The sequence below is a fragment of the Oncorhynchus nerka genome, linkage group LG4 (genome assembly GCF_034236695.1).
Source record: "Oncorhynchus nerka isolate Pitt River linkage group LG4, Oner_Uvic_2.0, whole genome shotgun sequence".
Classification (NCBI taxonomy): domain Eukaryota; kingdom Metazoa; phylum Chordata; class Actinopteri; order Salmoniformes; family Salmonidae; genus Oncorhynchus; species Oncorhynchus nerka.
In genome coordinates, this window is record NC_088399.1 from 18,541,592 (window position 1) to 18,557,441 (window position 15,850).

A 15,850-nucleotide genomic window follows, 5' to 3' on the forward strand; every position below is an offset into this window, starting at 1 on the left:
TAGCTGTGTGTGTGTTAGTGTGGGTGTACTGTATGTCCTAGCTGTGTGTGTGTTAGTGTGGGTGTACTGTATGTCCTAGCTGTGTGTATGTTAGTGTGGGTGTACTGTATGTCCTAGCTGTGTGTGTGTTAGTGTGGGTGTACTGTATGTCCTAGCTGTGTGTTAGTATGGGTGTACTGTATGTCCTAGCTGTGTGTTAGTGTGGGTGTACTGTATGTCCTAGCTGTGTGTTAGTGTGGGTGTACTGTATGTCCTAGCTGTGTGTGTGTTAGTGTGGGTATACTGTATGTCCTAGCTGTGTGTATGTTAGTGTGGGTGTACTGTATGTCCTAGCTGTGTGTATGTTAGTGTGGGTGTACTGTATGTCCTAGCTGTGTGTATGTTAGTGTGGGTGTACTGTATGTCCTAGCTGTGTGTTAGTATGGGTGTACTGTATGTCCTAGCTGTGTGTTAGTGTGGGTGTACTGTATGGCCTAGCTGTGTGTGTGTTAGTGTGGGTGTACTGTATGTCCTAGCTGTGTGTGTGTTAGTGTGGGTGTACTGTATGTCCTAGCTGTGTGTGTGTTAGTGTGGGTGTACTGTATGTCCTAGCTGTGTGTGTGTTAGTGTGGGTGTACTGTATGTCCTAGCTGTGTGTGTGTTAGTGTGGGTGTACTGTATGTCCTAGCTGTGTGTTAGTGTGGGTGTACTGTATGTCCTAGCTGTGTGTGTGTTAGTGTGGGTGTACTGTATGTCCTAGCTGTGTGTGTTAGTGTGGGTGTACTGTATGTCCTAGCTGTGTGTGTGTTAGTGTGGGTGTACTGTATGTCCTAGCTGTGTGTGTGTTAGTGTGGGTGTACTGTATGTCCTAGCTGTGTGTGTGTTAGTGTGGGTGTACTGTATGTCCTAGCTGTGTGTTAGTGTGGGTGTACTGTATGTCCTAGCTGTGTGTGTGTTAGTGTGGGTGTACTGTATGTCCTAGCTGTGTGTTAGTGTGGGTGTACTGTATGTCCTAGCTGTGTGTTAGTATGGGTGTACTGTATGCCCTAGCTGTGTGTTAGTGTGGGTGTACTGTATGTCCTAGCTGTGTGTTAGTGTGGGTGTACTGTATGTAATAGCTGTGTGTGTGTTAGTGTGGGTGTACTGTATGTCCTAGCTGTGTGTGTGTTAGTGTGGGTGTACTGTACGTCCTAGCTGTGTGTGTGTTCGTGTGGGTGTACTGTATGTCCTAGCTGTGTGTATGTTAGTGTGGGTGTACTGTATGTCCTAGCTGTGTGTTAGTGTGGGTGTACTGTATGTCCTAGCTGTGTGTTAGTGTGGGTGTACTGTATGTCCTAGCTGTGTGTGTGTTAGTGTGGGTGTACTGTATGTCCTAGCTGTGTGTGTGTTAGTGTGGGTGTACTGTATGTCCTAGCTGTGTGTTAGTGTGGGTGTACTGTATGGCCTAGCTGTGTGTGTGTTAGTGTGGGTGTACTGTATGTCCTAGCTGTGTGTTAGTGTGGGTGTACTGTATGTCCTAGCTGTGTGTGTGTTAGTGTGGGTGTACTGTATGTCCTAGCTGTGTGTGTGTAAGTGTGGGTGTACTGTATGTCCTAGCTGTGTGTGTGTTAGTGTGGGTGTACTGTATGTCCTAGCTGTGTGTTAGTGTGGGTGTACTGTATGTCCTAGCTGTGTGTTAGTGTGGGTGTACTGTATGTCCTAGCTGTGTGTTAGTGTGGGTGTACTGTATGTCCTAGCTGTGTGTTAGTGTGGGTGTACTGTATGTCCTAGCTGTGTGTGTGTTAGTGTGGGTGTACTGTATGTCCTAGCTGTGTGTGTGTTAGTGTGGGTGTACTGTATGTCCTAGCTGTGTGTGTGTTAGTGTGGGTGTACTGTATGTCCTAGCTGTGTGTGTGTTAGTGTGGGTGTACTGTATGCCCTAGCTGTGTGTTAGTGTGGGTGTACTGTATGTCCTAGCTGTGTGTGTGTTAGTGTGGGTGTACTGTATGTCCTAGCTGTGTGTTAGTGTGGGTGTACTGTATGTCCTAGCTGTGTGTGTGTTAGTGTGGGTGTAATGTATGTCCTAGCTGTGTGTATGTTAGTGTGGGTGTACTGTATGTCCTAGCTGTGTGTTAGTGTGGGTGTACTGTATGTCCTAGCTGTGTGTGTGTTAGTGTGGGTGTACTGTATGTCCTAGCTGTGTGTGTGTTAGTGTGGGTGTACTGTATGTCCTAGCTGTGTGTGTGTTAGTGTGGGTGTACTGTATGTCCTAGCTGTGTGTTAGTGTGGGTGTACTGTATGTCCTAGCTGTGTGTGTGTTAGTGTGGGTGTACTGTATGTCCTAGCTGTGTGTATGTTAGTGTGGGTGTACTGTATGTCCTAGCTGTGTGTTAGTGTGGGTGTACTGTATGTCCTAGCTGTGTGTGTGTTAGTGTGGGTGTACTGTATGTCCTAGCTGTGTGTTAGTGTGGGTGTACTGTATGTCCTAGCTGTGTGTGTGTTAGTGTGGGTGTACTGTATGTCCTAGCTGTGTGTTAGTGTGGGTGTACTGTATGGCCTAGCTGTGTGTGTGTTAGTGTGGGTGTACTGTATGTCCTAGCTGTGTGTTAGTGTGGGTGTACTGTATGTCCTAGCTGTGTGTGTGTTAGTGTGGGTGTACTGTATATCCTAGCTGTGTGTGTGTAAGTGTGGGTGTACTGTATGTCCTAGCTGTGTGTGTGTTAGTGTGGGTGTACTGTATGTCCTAGCTGTGTGTTAGTGTGGGTGTACTGTATGTCCTAGCTGTGTGTTAGTGTGGGTGTACTGTATGTCCTAGCTGTGTGTTAGTGTGGGTGTACTGTATGTCCTAGCTGTGTGTTAGTGTGGGTGTACTGTATGTCCTAGCTGTGTGTGTGTTAGTGTGGGTGTACTGTATGTCCTAGCTGTGTGTGTGTTAGTGTGGGTGTACTGTATGTCCTAGCTGTGTGTTAGTGTGGGTGTACTGTATGTCCTAGCTGTGTGTGTGTTAGTGTGGGTGTACTGTATGTCCTAGCTGTGTGTTAGTGTGGGTGTACTGTATGTCCTAGCTGTGTGTGTGTTAGTGTGGGTGTACTGTATGTCCTAGCTGTGTGTATGTTAGTGTGGGTGTACTGTATGTCCTAGCTGTGTGTTAGTGTGGGTGTACTGTATGTCCTAGCTGTGTGTGTGTTAGTGTGGGTGTACTGTATGTCCTAGCTGTGTGTGTGTTAGTGTGGGTGTACTGTATGTCCTAGCTGTGTGTGTGTTAGTGTGGGTGTACTGTATGTCCTAGCTGTGTGTTAGTGTGGGTGTACTGTATGTCCTAGCTGTGTGTGTTAGTGTGGGTGTACTGTATGTCCTAGCTGTGTGTATGTTAGTGTGGGTGTACTGTATGTCCTAGCTGTGTGTTAGTGTGGGTGTACTGTATGTCCTAGCTGTGTGTGTGTTAGTGTGGGTGTACTGTATGTCCTAGCTGTGTGTATGTTAGTGTGGGTGTACTGTATGTCCTAGCTGTGTGTGTGTTAGTGTGGGTGTACTGTATGTCCTAGCTGTGTGTTAGTGTGGGTGTACTGTATGTAATAGCTGTGTGTGTGTTAGTGTGGGTGTACTGTATGTCCTAGCTGTGTGTTAGTGTGGGTGTACTGTATGTCCTAGCTGTGTGTTAGTGTGGGTGTACTGTATGGCCTAGCTGTGTGTGTGTTAGTGTGGGTGTACTGTATGTCCTAGCTGTGTGTGTGTTAGTGTGGGTGTACTGTATGTCCTAGCTGTGTGTGTGTTAGTGTGGGTGTACTGTATGTCCTAGCTGTGTGTGTGTAGTGTGGGTGTACTGTATGTCCTAGCTGTGTGTGTGTTAGTGTGGGTGTACTGTATGTCCTAGCTGTGTGTTAGTGTGGGTGTACTGTATGTCCTAGCTGTGTGTTAGTGTGGGTGTACTGTATGTCCTAGCTGTGTGTTAGTGTGGGTGTACTGTATGTCCTAGCTGTGTGTTAGTGTGGGTGTACTGTATGTCCTAGCTGTGTGTGTGTTAGTGTGGGTGTACTGTATGTCCTAGCTGTGTGTTAGTGTGGGTGTACTGTATGGCCTAGCTGTGTGTGTGTTAGTGTGGGTGTACTGTATGTCCTAGCTGTGTGTTAGTGTGGGTGTACTGTATGTCCTAGCTGTGTGTGTGTGTTAGTGTGGGTGTACTGTATGTCCTAGCTGTGTGTTAGTGTGGGTGTACTGTATGTCCTAGCTGTGTGTTAGTGTGGGTGTACTGTATGTCCTAGCTGTGTGTTAGTGTGGGTGTACTGTATGTCCTAGCTGTGTGTGTGTTAGTGTGGGTGTACTGTATGTCCTAGCTGTGTGTGTGTTAGTGTGGGTGTACTGTATGTCCTAGCTGTGTGTTAGTGTGGGTGTACTGTATGTCCTAGCTGTGTGTGTGTTAGTGTGGGTGTACTGTATGTCCTAGCTGTGTGTTAGTGTGGGTGTACTGTATGTCCTAGCTGTGTGTGTGTTAGTGTGGGTGTACTGTATGTCCTAGCTGTGTGTATGTTAGTGTGGGTGTACTGTATGTCCTAGCTGTGTGTTAGTGTGGGTGTACTGTATGTCCTAGCTGTGTGTGTGTTAGTGTGGGTGTAATGTATGTCCTAGCTGTGTGTATGTTAGTGTGGGTGTACTGTATGTCCTAGCTGTGTGTTAGTGTGGGTGTACTGTATGTCCTAGCTGTGTGTGTGTTAGTGTGGGTGTACTGTATGTCCTAGCTGTGTGTGTGTTAGTGTGGGTGTACTGTATGTCCTAGCTGTGTGTGTGTTAGTGTGGGTGTACTGTATGTCCTAGCTGTGTGTTAGTGTGGGTGTACTGTATGTCCTAGCTGTGTGTGTGTAGTGTGGGTGTACTGTATGTCCTAGCTGTGTGTATGTTAGTGTGGGTGTACTGTATGTCCTAGCTGTGTGTTAGTGTGGGTGTACTGTATGTCCTAGCTGTGTGTGTGTTAGTGTGGGTGTACTGTATGTCCTAGCTGTGTGTATGTTAGTGTGGGTGTACTGTATGTCCTAGCTGTGTGTGTGTTAGTGTGGGTGTACTGTATGTCCTAGCTGTGTGTTAGTGTGGGTGTACTGTATGTAATAGCTGTGTGTGTGTTAGTGTGGGTGTACTGTATGTCCTAGCTGTGTGTTAGTGTGGGTGTACTGTATGTCCTAGCTGTGTGTTAGTGTGGGTGTACTGTATGGCCTAGCTGTGTGTGTGTTAGTGTGGGTGTACTGTATGTCCTAGCTGTGTGTGTGTTAGTGTGGGTGTACTGTATGTCCTAGCTGTGTGTGTGTTAGTGTGGGTGTACTGTATGTCCTAGCTGTGTGTGTGTTAGTGTGGGTGTACTGTATGTCCTAGCTGTGTGTTAGTGTGGGTGTACTGTATGTCCTAGCTGTGTGTTAGTGTGGGTGTACTGTATGTCCTAGCTGTGTGTTAGTGTGGGTGTACTGTATGTCCTAGCTGTGTGTTAGTGTGGGTGTACTGTATGTCCTAGCTGTGTGTGTGTTAGTGTGGGTGTACTGTATGTCCTAGCTGTGTGTGTGTTAGTGTGGGTGTACTGTATGTCCTAGCTGTGTGTTAGTGTGGGTGTACTGTATGTCCTAGCTGTGTGTGTGTTAGTGTGGGTGTACTGTATGTCCTAGCTGTGTGTTAGTGTGGGTGTACTGTATGGCCTAGCTGTGTGTGTGTTAGTGTGGGTGTACTGTATGTCCTAGCTGTGTGTTAGTGTGGGTGTACTGTATGTCCTAGCTGTGTGTGTGTTAGTGTGGGTGTACTGTATGTCCTAGCTGTGTGTGTGTGTTAGTGTGGGTGTACTGTATGTCCTAGCTGTGTGTTGTTAGTGTGGGTGTACTGTATGTCCTAGCTGTGTGTTAGTGTGGGTGTACTGTATGTCCTAGCTGTGTGTTAGTGTGGGTGTACTGTATGTCCTAGCTGTGTGTTAGTGTGGGTGTACTCTATGTCCTAGCTGTGTGTTAGTGTGGGTGTACTGTATGTCCTAGCTGTGTGTTAGTGTGGGTGTACTGTATGTCCTAGCTGTGTGTGTGTTAGTGTGGGTGTACTGTATGTCCTAGCTGTGTGTGTGTTAGTGTGGGTGTACTGTATGTCCTAGCTGTGTGTTAGTGTGGGTGTACTGTATGTCCTAGCTGTGTGTGTGTTAGTGTGGGTGTACTGTATGTCCTAGCTGTGTGTGTGTTAGCGTGGGTGTACTGTATGTCCTAGCTGTGTGTTAGTGTGGGTGTACTGTATGTCCTAGCTGTGTGTTAGTGTGGGTGTACTGTATGTCCTAGCTGTGTGTATGTTAGTGTGGGTGTACTGTATGTCCTAGCTGTGTGTTAGTGTGGGTGTACTGTATGTCCTAGCTGTGTGTGTGTTAGTGTGGGTGTAATGTATGTCCTAGCTGTGTGTATGTTAGTGTGGGTGTACTGTATGTCCTAGCTGTGTGTTAGTGTGGGTGTACTGCATGTCCTAGCTGTGTGTGTGTTAGTGTGGGTGTACTGTATGTCCTAGCTGTGTGTGTGTTAGTGTGGGTGTACTGTATGTCCTAGCTGTGTGTGTGTTAGTGTGGGTGTACTGTATGTCCTAGCTGTGTGTTAGTGTGGGTGTACTGTATGTCCTAGCTGTGTGTGTGTTAGTGTGGGTGTACTGTATGTCCTAGCTGTGTGTGTGTTAGTGTGGGTGTACTGTATGTCCTAGCTGTGTGTGTGTTAGTGTGGGTGTACTGTATGTCCTCGCTGTGTGTGTGTTAGTGTGGGTGTACTGTATGTCCTAGCTGTGTGTTAGTGTGGGTGTACTGTATGTCCTAGCTGTGTGTTAGTGTGGGTGTACTGTATGTCCTAGCTGTGTGTTAGTGTGGGTGTACTGTATGTCCTAGCTGTGTGTTAGTGTGGGTGTACTGTATGTCCTAGCTGTGTGTATGTTAGTGTGGGTGTACTGTATGTCCTAGCTGTGTGTTAGTGTGGGTGTACTGTATGTCCTAGCTATGTGTTAGTGTGGGTGTACCGTATGTCCTAGCTGTGTGTGTGTTAGTGTGGGTGTACTGTATGTCCTAGCTGTGTGTATGTTAGTGTGGGTGTACTGTATGTCCTAGCTGTGTGTTAGTGTGGGTGTACTGTATGTCCTAGCTGTGTGTTAGTGTGGGTGTACTGTATGTCCTAGCTGTGTGTGTGTTAGTGTGGGTGTACTGTATGTCCTAGCTGTGTGTATGTTAGTGTGGGTGTACTGTATGTCCTAGCTGTGTGTATGTTAGTGTGGGTGTACTGTATGTCCTAGCTGTGTGTATGTTAGTGTGGGTGTACTGTATGTCCTAGCTGTGTGTTAGTGTGGGTGTACTGTATGTCCTAGCTGTGTGTGTGTTAGTGTGGGTGTACTGTATGTCCTAGCTGTGTGTGTGTTAGTGTGGGTGTACTGTATGTCCTAGGTGTGTGTGTGTTAGTGTGGGTGTACTGTATGTCCTCGCTGTGTGTTAGTGTGGGTGTACTGTATGTCCTAGCTGTGTGTTAGTGTGGGTGTACTGTATGTCCTAGCTGTGTGTGTGTGTTAGTGTGGGTGTACTGTATGTCCTAGCTGTGTGTGTGTTAGTGTGGGTGTACTGTATGTCCTAGCTGTGTGTATGTTAGTGTGGGTGTACTGTATGTCCTAGCTGTGTGTATGTTAGTGTGGGTGTACTGTATGTCCTAGCTGTGTGTATGTTAGTGTGGGTGTACTGTATGTCCTAGCTGTGTGTTAGTGTGGGTGTACTGTATGTCCTAGCTGTGTGTGTGTTAGTGTGGGTGTACTGTATGTCCTAGCTGTGTGTGTGTTAGTGTGGGTGTACTGTATGTCCTAGGTGTGTGTGTGTTAGTGTGGGTGTACTGTATGTCCTCGCTGTGTGTTAGTGTGGGTGTACTGTATGTCCTAGCTGTGTGTTAGTGTGGGTGTACTGTATGTCCTAGCTGTGTGTGTGTGTTAGTGTGGGTGTACTGTATGTCCTAGCTGTGTGTGTGTTAGTGTGGGTGTACTGTATGTCCTAGCTGTGTGTTAGTGTGGGTGTACTGTATGTCCTAGCTGTGTGTGTGTTAGTGTGGGTGTACTGTATGTCCTAGCTGTGTGTGTGTTAGTGTGGGTGTACTGTATGTCCTAGCTGTGTGTTAGTGTGGGTGTACTGTATGTCCTAGCTGTGTGTGTGTTAGTGTGGGTGTACTGTATGTCCTAGCTGTGTGTATGTTAGTGTGGGTGTACTGTATGTCCTAGCTGTGTGTATGTTAGTGTGGGTGTACTGTATGTCCTAGCTGTGTGTTAGTGTGGGTGTACTGTATGTCCTAGCTGTGTGTGTGTTAGTGTGGGTGTACTGTATGTCCTAGCTGTGTGTGTGTTAGTGTGGGTGTACTGTATGTCCTAGGTGTGTGTGTGTTAGTGTGGGTGTACTGTATGTCCTAGCTGTGTGTATGTTAGTGTGGGTGTACTGTATGTCCTAGCTGTGTGTTAGTGTGGGTGTACTGTATGTCCTAGCTGTGTGTTAGTGTGGGTGTACTGTATGTCCTAGCTGTGTGTTAGTGTGGGTGTACTGTATGTCCTAGCTGTGTGTTAGTGTGGGTGTACTGTATGTCCTAGCTGTGTGTGTGTTAGTGTGGGTGTACTGTATGTCCTAGCTGTGTGTATGTTAGTGTGGGTGTACTGTATGTCCTAGCTATGTGTGTGTTAGTGTGGGTGTACTGTATGTCCTAGCTGTGTGTATGTTAGTGTGGGTGTACTGTATGTCCTAGCTGTGTGTGTGTTAGTGTGGGTGTACTGTATGTCCTAGCTGTGTGTATGTTAGTGTGGGTGTACTGTATGTCCTAGCTGTGTGTGTGTTAGTGTGGGTGTACTGTATGTCCTAGCTGTGTGTATGTTAGTGTGGGTGTACTGTATGTCCTAGCTGTGTGTGTGTTAGTGTGGGTGTACTGTATGTCCTAGCTGTGTGTATGTTAGTGTGGGTGTACTGTATGTCCTAGCTGTGTGTATGTTAGTGTGGGTGTACTGTATGTCCTAGCTGTGTGTGTGTTAGTGTGGGTGTACTGTATGTCCTAGCTGTGTGTGTATTACCTGTCCTATCCTGACAAACTCGGCCTGTCGTGCCTCTTCCTTCTTGCGGGCAGACTTGGGCGACTCCGGCAGCACATCACTAAACGAGCGTCTGTTGAGCATATTCTGGGGAGAGAAGGGAACCTGCACATTGGACACCAGCACACACACACACGCACACACACGTGCGCGCGCACGCACACAAACACACACACACACACACATATACGAGCACACGCACACAAACACACACACACACACACACACACACACACACACACACACACACACACACACACACATATACGAGCACACACAGACAAGAAGAGAAAGAGACAGAAGCGGCCCTCAGAGACAGGGTGAAGACAGAAGCATAGCAGCAGTATAGGACTGAGTCATATCAGAATATTTAAAGAAGAATGGGAGGATTAGAGAGAGAGATAGGGGACAGAAAAAGACAAAGAGAAAGAGAGAGGAGAGGAAGAGAGAATCAGAGAGGGAAAGAAAGAAACAAATAGAGAAGGTTAACAAAAGAGAGATTAGGTTCAGAGAGAGAAGAAAGACAGTCCCCCTCAGAAAGTCAGCATTGCAGTGCCTAGTCCCAGTGTTATGCCGTCTGCAGTAGTCAGGGGGACAGTTGCAGTGGTTCAGAAAAGTAGGCAGCTCAACTGGCTGTGGCACAAACAGTGACCAGAGAAGCTGGATCAGATCAGTGACTAGAAACTGGTGCAACGGGAAAGCTATACTATCACTCCCTAGCCGGTTTCGGTAACACAGATTAAGCCTCTTTAGCCCCATTAGATATGTGTTGTCAGATAGGTAAGGTAACAGGGTACTTTTAATGGAGAATCTTCATTGTGCATTCTTTTTAGTCCAAGGCTTAATATGTGTCTGGGAAACTGTCCCCAGAGGATTATAGAAAGACCTGAAGAGAAGAGAGGAGAGGTAGGCTTAGGGTAATAGGGATAGGCCAGGCTGGGTTAGGTAGGGTGTGACAGAGCTGTACCAGGTTGGGTTAGGTAGGGTGTGACAGCGCTGTACCAGGCTGGGTTAGGTAGGGTGTGACAGGGCTGTACCAGGCTGGGTTAGGTAGGGTGTGACAGGGCTGTACCAGGCTGGGTTAGGTAGGGTGTGACGGGGCTGTACCTTGTGGAGGTCGGGGATGAGGTCTTGGTACAGGGAACGGATCAGCATGTCCAGGGTCCGCTGGCGCTTCTGGGCAAATGTGGGCGTCTCCAGGGTGGCCTTCTCTCCATTGATTACTAAAGGACAGAGGGGGGGTTAGGGTGAGAACATACACAATCACACACTCATCCAAACTGATCACCATAAAAAGCTGAAACGCCCACGCCAGTAGAAATCCACTTTTTCGAGCTGAAAGATGATGGTCAGAGATTACCCATGATGTCGCTCAATGATGTAAGTCAATATGTCATCATTTTAGTCAAAGTAGGATATATTTGGGCTTGTGACAAAACCTCATTTCCGCCTTCTCCAAATTTGAGCCAATGACGTGTCTTTCCTATGAAATGACGTGTATATTATTTTTAGCCTACTTTTCGTTTCAGGCCTGGGTTTTATTTGAATGGTCACCCACCAGAAAGGCATTGTTAATTAGTAACACCTTCAAAGTTTACGAGTCGTGACTGAGCTGAGCAATATATATTGAACAAAAATATAAACGCAACATCTTACTAATATCAATATGATATTTATAGAAGGAAATCAGTCAATTGTAATAATTCATTAGGCCCTAAACTCTGGATTTCACATGACTGGGCAGGGATGCAGTCATGGGTGGGCCTGGGAGGGCATAGGCCCACCCCTTGGTAGCCAGGCCCAGCCAATCAGAACGAGTTGTTCCCCACAAAAGGGCTTAATTACAGGACAGAAATACTCCTCAGCAACCCCTCCACAGTCTCATCAGCTGTCTGAGTGGCTGGTCTCAGACGATCCCGCAGGTGAAGAAGCTGGATGTGGAGGTCCTGTGCTGGCGTGGTTACATTAAAAAACATATATACATATTGTACTTAACTAGGGGCAAGTCAGTTAAGAACAAACTCTTATTTTCAATGACAGCCTAGGAACAGTGGGAACTACCTGTTCAGGGGCAGAATGACAGGTTTGTTCCTTATCAGCTCTGGGATTTGATCTTGCAACCTTTTGGTTACTAGTCCAACGCTCTAACCACTAGGCTATGCTGCCATCCCATGGTCTGTGGTTGTGAGGCTGGTTGGACGTAGTTCCAAATTCTCTAAAATTATGTTGGAGGCAGTTTATAGTAGAGAAATTAAGATTTAATTATCTGGCAACAGCTCTGGTGGACATTCCTGCAGGCAGCATGCCAATTGTACGCTCCCTCAAAACTTGAGACATCTGTGGCATTGTGTTGTGTGACAAAACTGCAAATTTTAGATTTGCCTTTAATTGTCCCCAGCACAAGATGCACCTGTGAATTGATCATGCTGTTTAATCAGCTTCTTGATAAGCCACAGCTTTCAGGTGGATGGATTATCTTGGCAACGCTCACTAAAAGGAATGCAAACAAATTTGTGCAGAACATTTGAGAGAAATAAGCTTTGTGTGAGTATCCAAAATGTCTGGGATCTTTTATTTCAGCTCATGAAACATTTTGCAGTTATATTTTTGCTCAGTATAATACACTGCTCAAAAAAATAAAGGGAACACTTAAACAACACAATGTAACTCCAAGTCAATCACACTTCTGTGAAATCAAACTGTCCACTTAGGAAGCAACACTGATTGACAATACATTTCACATGCTGTTGTGCAAATGGAATAGACAACAGGTGGAAATGATAGGCAATTAAGCAAGACACCCCCAATAAAGGGGTCTCCTAGCTAGCCAACAGCCAGCCAACGTCTACTGAATAGAACTTTCGCATTCCGGTCGCATTCCGCTTCGCTCCACAGGTAGTATCACATTTTCATTTCATTTCATTACAGTCCCAACGGTGTGATTTGTTTGATCGTAGCTAGCTACATAGCTAGCTACATAGCCGTCTTTGTTTCAAAGATAATTGTGTAGTCTAGAGCGATTTTCTAGGTTAGCTAGCCAGCTATTGTCGTTCTCCTAACGCAACGTAACGTAACCAACACTGCTAGCTAGCCAGCTAGCCCCCGAATAGCAGCATTGTAGAAACTTCACACTCAACGGAACGACTTGATTAGGGTAGTGTCAACAACGCAGCTAGCCTACCTCAGCAGTACTGTATCATTTTAATCATTTTAGTCAATTAGATTCTTGCTACATAAGCTTAACTTTCTGAACATTCGAGACGTGTAGTCCACTTGTCATTCCAATCTCCTCTGCATTAGCGTAGCCTCTTCTCTAGCCTGTCAACTATGTGTCTGTCTATCCCTGTTCTCTCCTCTCTGCACAGACCATACAAACGCTCCACACCGCATGGCCGCGGCCACCCTAATCTGGTGGTCCCAGCGCGCACCACCCACGTGGAGTTCCAGGTCTCCGGTAGCCTCTGGAACTGCCGATCTGCGGCCAACAAGGCAGAGTTCATCTCAGCCTATGCCTCCCTCCAGTCCCTCGACTTCTTGGCACTGACGGAAACATGGATCACCACAGACAACACCGCTACTCCTACTGCTCTCTCTTCGTCCGCCCACGTGCTCTCGCACACCCCGAGAGCTTCTGGTCAGCGGGGTGGTGGCACCGGGATCCTCATCTCTCCCAAGTGGTCATTCTCTCTTTCTCCCCTTACCCATCTGTCTATCGCCTCCTTTGAATTCCATGCTGTCACAGTTACCAGCCCTTTCAAGCTTAACATCCTTATCATTTATCGCCCTCCAGGTTCCCTCGGAGAGTTCATCAATGAGCTTGATGCCTTGATAAGCTCCTTTCCTGAGGACGGCTCACCTCTCACAGTTCTGGGCGACTTTAACCTCCCCACGTCTACCTTTGACTCATTCCTCTCTGCCTCCTTCTTTCCACTCCTCTCCTCTTTTGACCTCACCCTCTCACCTTCCCCCCTACTCACAAGGCAGGCAATACGCTCGACCTCATCTTTACTAGATGCTGTTCTTCCACTAACCTCATTGCAACTCCCCTCCAAGTCTCCGACCACTACCTTGTATCCTTTTCCCTCTCGCTCTCATCCAACACTTCCCACACTGCCCCTACTCGGATGGTATCGCGCCGTCCCAACCTTCGCTCTCTCTCCCCCCGCTACTCTCTCCTCTTCCATCCTATCATCTCTTCCCTCTGCTCAAACCTTCTCCAACCTATCTCCTGATTCTGCCTCCTCAACCCTCCTCTCCTCCCTTTCTGCATCCTTTGACTCTCTATGTCCCCTATCCTCCAGGCCGGCTCGGTCCTCCCCTCCCGCTCCGTGGCTCGACGACTCATTGCGAGCTCACAGAACAGGGCTCCGGGCAGCCGAGCGGAAATGGAGGAAAACTCGCCTCCCTGCGGACCTGGCATCCTTTCACTCCCTCCTCTCTACATTTTCCTCCTCTGTCTCTGCTGCTAAAGCCACTTTCTACCACTCTAAATTCCAAGCATCTGCCTCTAACCCTAGGAAGCTCTCTGCCACCTTCTCCTCCCTCTTGAATCCTCCCCCCTCCTCCTCTCTGCAGATGACTTCGTCAACCATTTTGAAAAGAAGGTCGACGACATCCGATCCTCGTTTGCTAAGTCAAACGACACCGCTGGTTCTGCTCACACTGCCCTACCCTGTGCTCTGACCTCTTTCTCCCCTCTCTCTCCAGATGACATCTCGCGTCTTGTGACGGCCGGCCGCCCAACAACCTGCCCGCTTGATCCTATCCCCTCCTCTCTTCTCCAGACCATCTCCGGTGACCTTCTCCCTTACCTCACCTCGCTCATCAACTCATCCCTGACCGCTGGCTACGTCCCTCCCGTCTTCAAGAGAGCGAGAGTTGCACCCCTTCTGAAAAAACCTACACTCGATCCCTCCGATGTCAACAACTACAGACCAGTATCCCTTCTTTCTTTTCTCTCCAAAACTCTTGAACGTGCCGTCCTTGGCCAGCTCTCCCGCTATCTCTCTCAGAATGACCTTCTTGATCCAAATCAGTCAGGTTTCAAGACTAGTCATTCAACTGAGACTGCTCTTCTCTGTATCACGGAGGCACTCCGCACTGCTAAAGCTAACTCTCTCTCCTCTGCTCTCATCCTTCTAGACCTATCGGCTGCCTTCGATACTGTGAACCATCAGATCCTCCTCTCCACCCTCTCCGAGTTGGGCATCTCCGGCGCGGCCCACGGTTGGATTGCGTCCTACCTGACAGGTCGCTCCTACCAGGTGGCGTGGCGAGAATCTGTCTCCTCACCACGCGCTCTCACCACTGGTGTCCCCCAGGGCTCTGTTCTAGGCCCTCTCCTATTCTCGCTATACACCAAGTCACTTGGCTCTGTCATAACCTCACATGGTCTCTCCTATCATTGCTATGCAGACGACACACAATTAATCTTCTCCTTTCCCCCCTCTGATGACCAGGTGGCGAATCGCATCTCTGCATGTCTGGCAGACATATCAGTGTGGATGACGGATCACCACCTCAAGCTGAACCTCGGCAAGACGGAGCTGCTCTTCCTCCCGGGGAAGGACTGCCCGTTCCATGATCTCGCCATCACGGTTGACAACTCCATCGTGTCCTCCTCCCAGAGCGCTAAGAACCTTGGCGTGATCCTGGACAACACCCTGTCGTTCTCAACTAACATCAAGGCGGTGGCCCGTTCCTGTAGGTTCATGCTCTACAACATCCGCAGAGTACGACCCTGCCTCACACAGGAAGCGGCGCAGGTCCTAATCCAGGCACTTGTCATCTCCGTCTGGATTACTGCAACTCGCTGTTGGCTGGGTTCCCTGCCTGTGCCATTAAACCCCTACAACTCATCCAGAACGCCGCAGCCCGTCTGGTGTTCAACCTTCCCAAGTTCTCTCACGTCACCCCGCTCCTCCGCTCTCTCCACTGGCTTCCAGTTGAAGCTCGCATCCGCTACAAGACCATGGTGCTTGCCTACGGAGCTGTGAGGGGAACGGCACCTCAGTACCTCCAGGCTCTGATCAGGCCCTACACCCAAACAAGGGCACTGCGTTCATCCACCTCTGGCCTGCTCGCCTCCCTACCACTGAGGAAGTACAGTTCCCGCTCAGCCCAGTCAAAACTGTTCGCTGCTCTGGCCCCCCAATGGTGGAACAAACTCCCTCACGACGCCAGGACAGCGGAGTCAATCACCACCTTCCGGAGACACCTGAAACCCCACCTCTTTAAGGAATACCTAGGATAGGATATAGTAATCCTTCTCACCCCCCCCCCCCCTTAAAAGACCTAGATGCACTATTGTAAAGTGGCTGTTCCACTGGATGTCATAAGGTGAAAGCACCAATTTGTAAGTCGCTCTGGATAAGAGCGTCTGCTAAATGACTTAAATGTAAATGTAAAATAAAGGAGTGGTTCTGCAGGTGGGGACCACAGACCACTTCTCAGTTCCTATGCTTCCTGGCTGATGTTTTGGTCACTTTTGAATGCTGGCGGTGCTTTCACTCGAGTGGTAGCATGAGACAGAGTCTACAACCCACACAAGTGGCTCAGGTAGTGCAGCTCATCCAGGATGGCACATCAATGCGAGCAGTGGCAAGAAGGTTTGCTGTGTCTGTCAGCGTAGTGTCCAGAGCATGGAGGCGCTACCAGGAGACAGGCCAATACATCAGGAGACATGGAGGGGGCCGTAGGAGGGCAACAACCCAGCAGCAGGACCGCTACCTCCGCATTTGTGCAAGGAGGAGCAGGAGGAGCACTGCAAAATGACCTCCAGCAGGCCACAAATGTGCATGTGTCTGCTCAA

General features: G+C 48.2%; 1 protein-coding gene across 3 annotated transcripts in view; it reads right to left on the reverse strand.

Annotated features, from left to right (window-relative positions):
• garnl3 (GTPase activating Rap/RanGAP domain like 3) overlaps positions 1-15,850 on the reverse strand; it is a 331,807-nt gene that overhangs the window by 119,343 nt on the left and 196,614 nt on the right. For all 3 annotated transcript variants that reach the window (XM_065017302.1, XM_065017300.1, XM_065017301.1), the window contains exons 15-16: positions 10,147-10,262; positions 9,022-9,126 (exon numbers count right to left, since the gene is read on the reverse strand). In XM_065017302.1, coding sequence (XP_064873374.1) covers positions 9,022-9,126; positions 10,147-10,262 — 221 coding nt within the window. The remainder of the gene's footprint in view (positions 1-9,021; positions 9,127-10,146; positions 10,263-15,850) is intronic.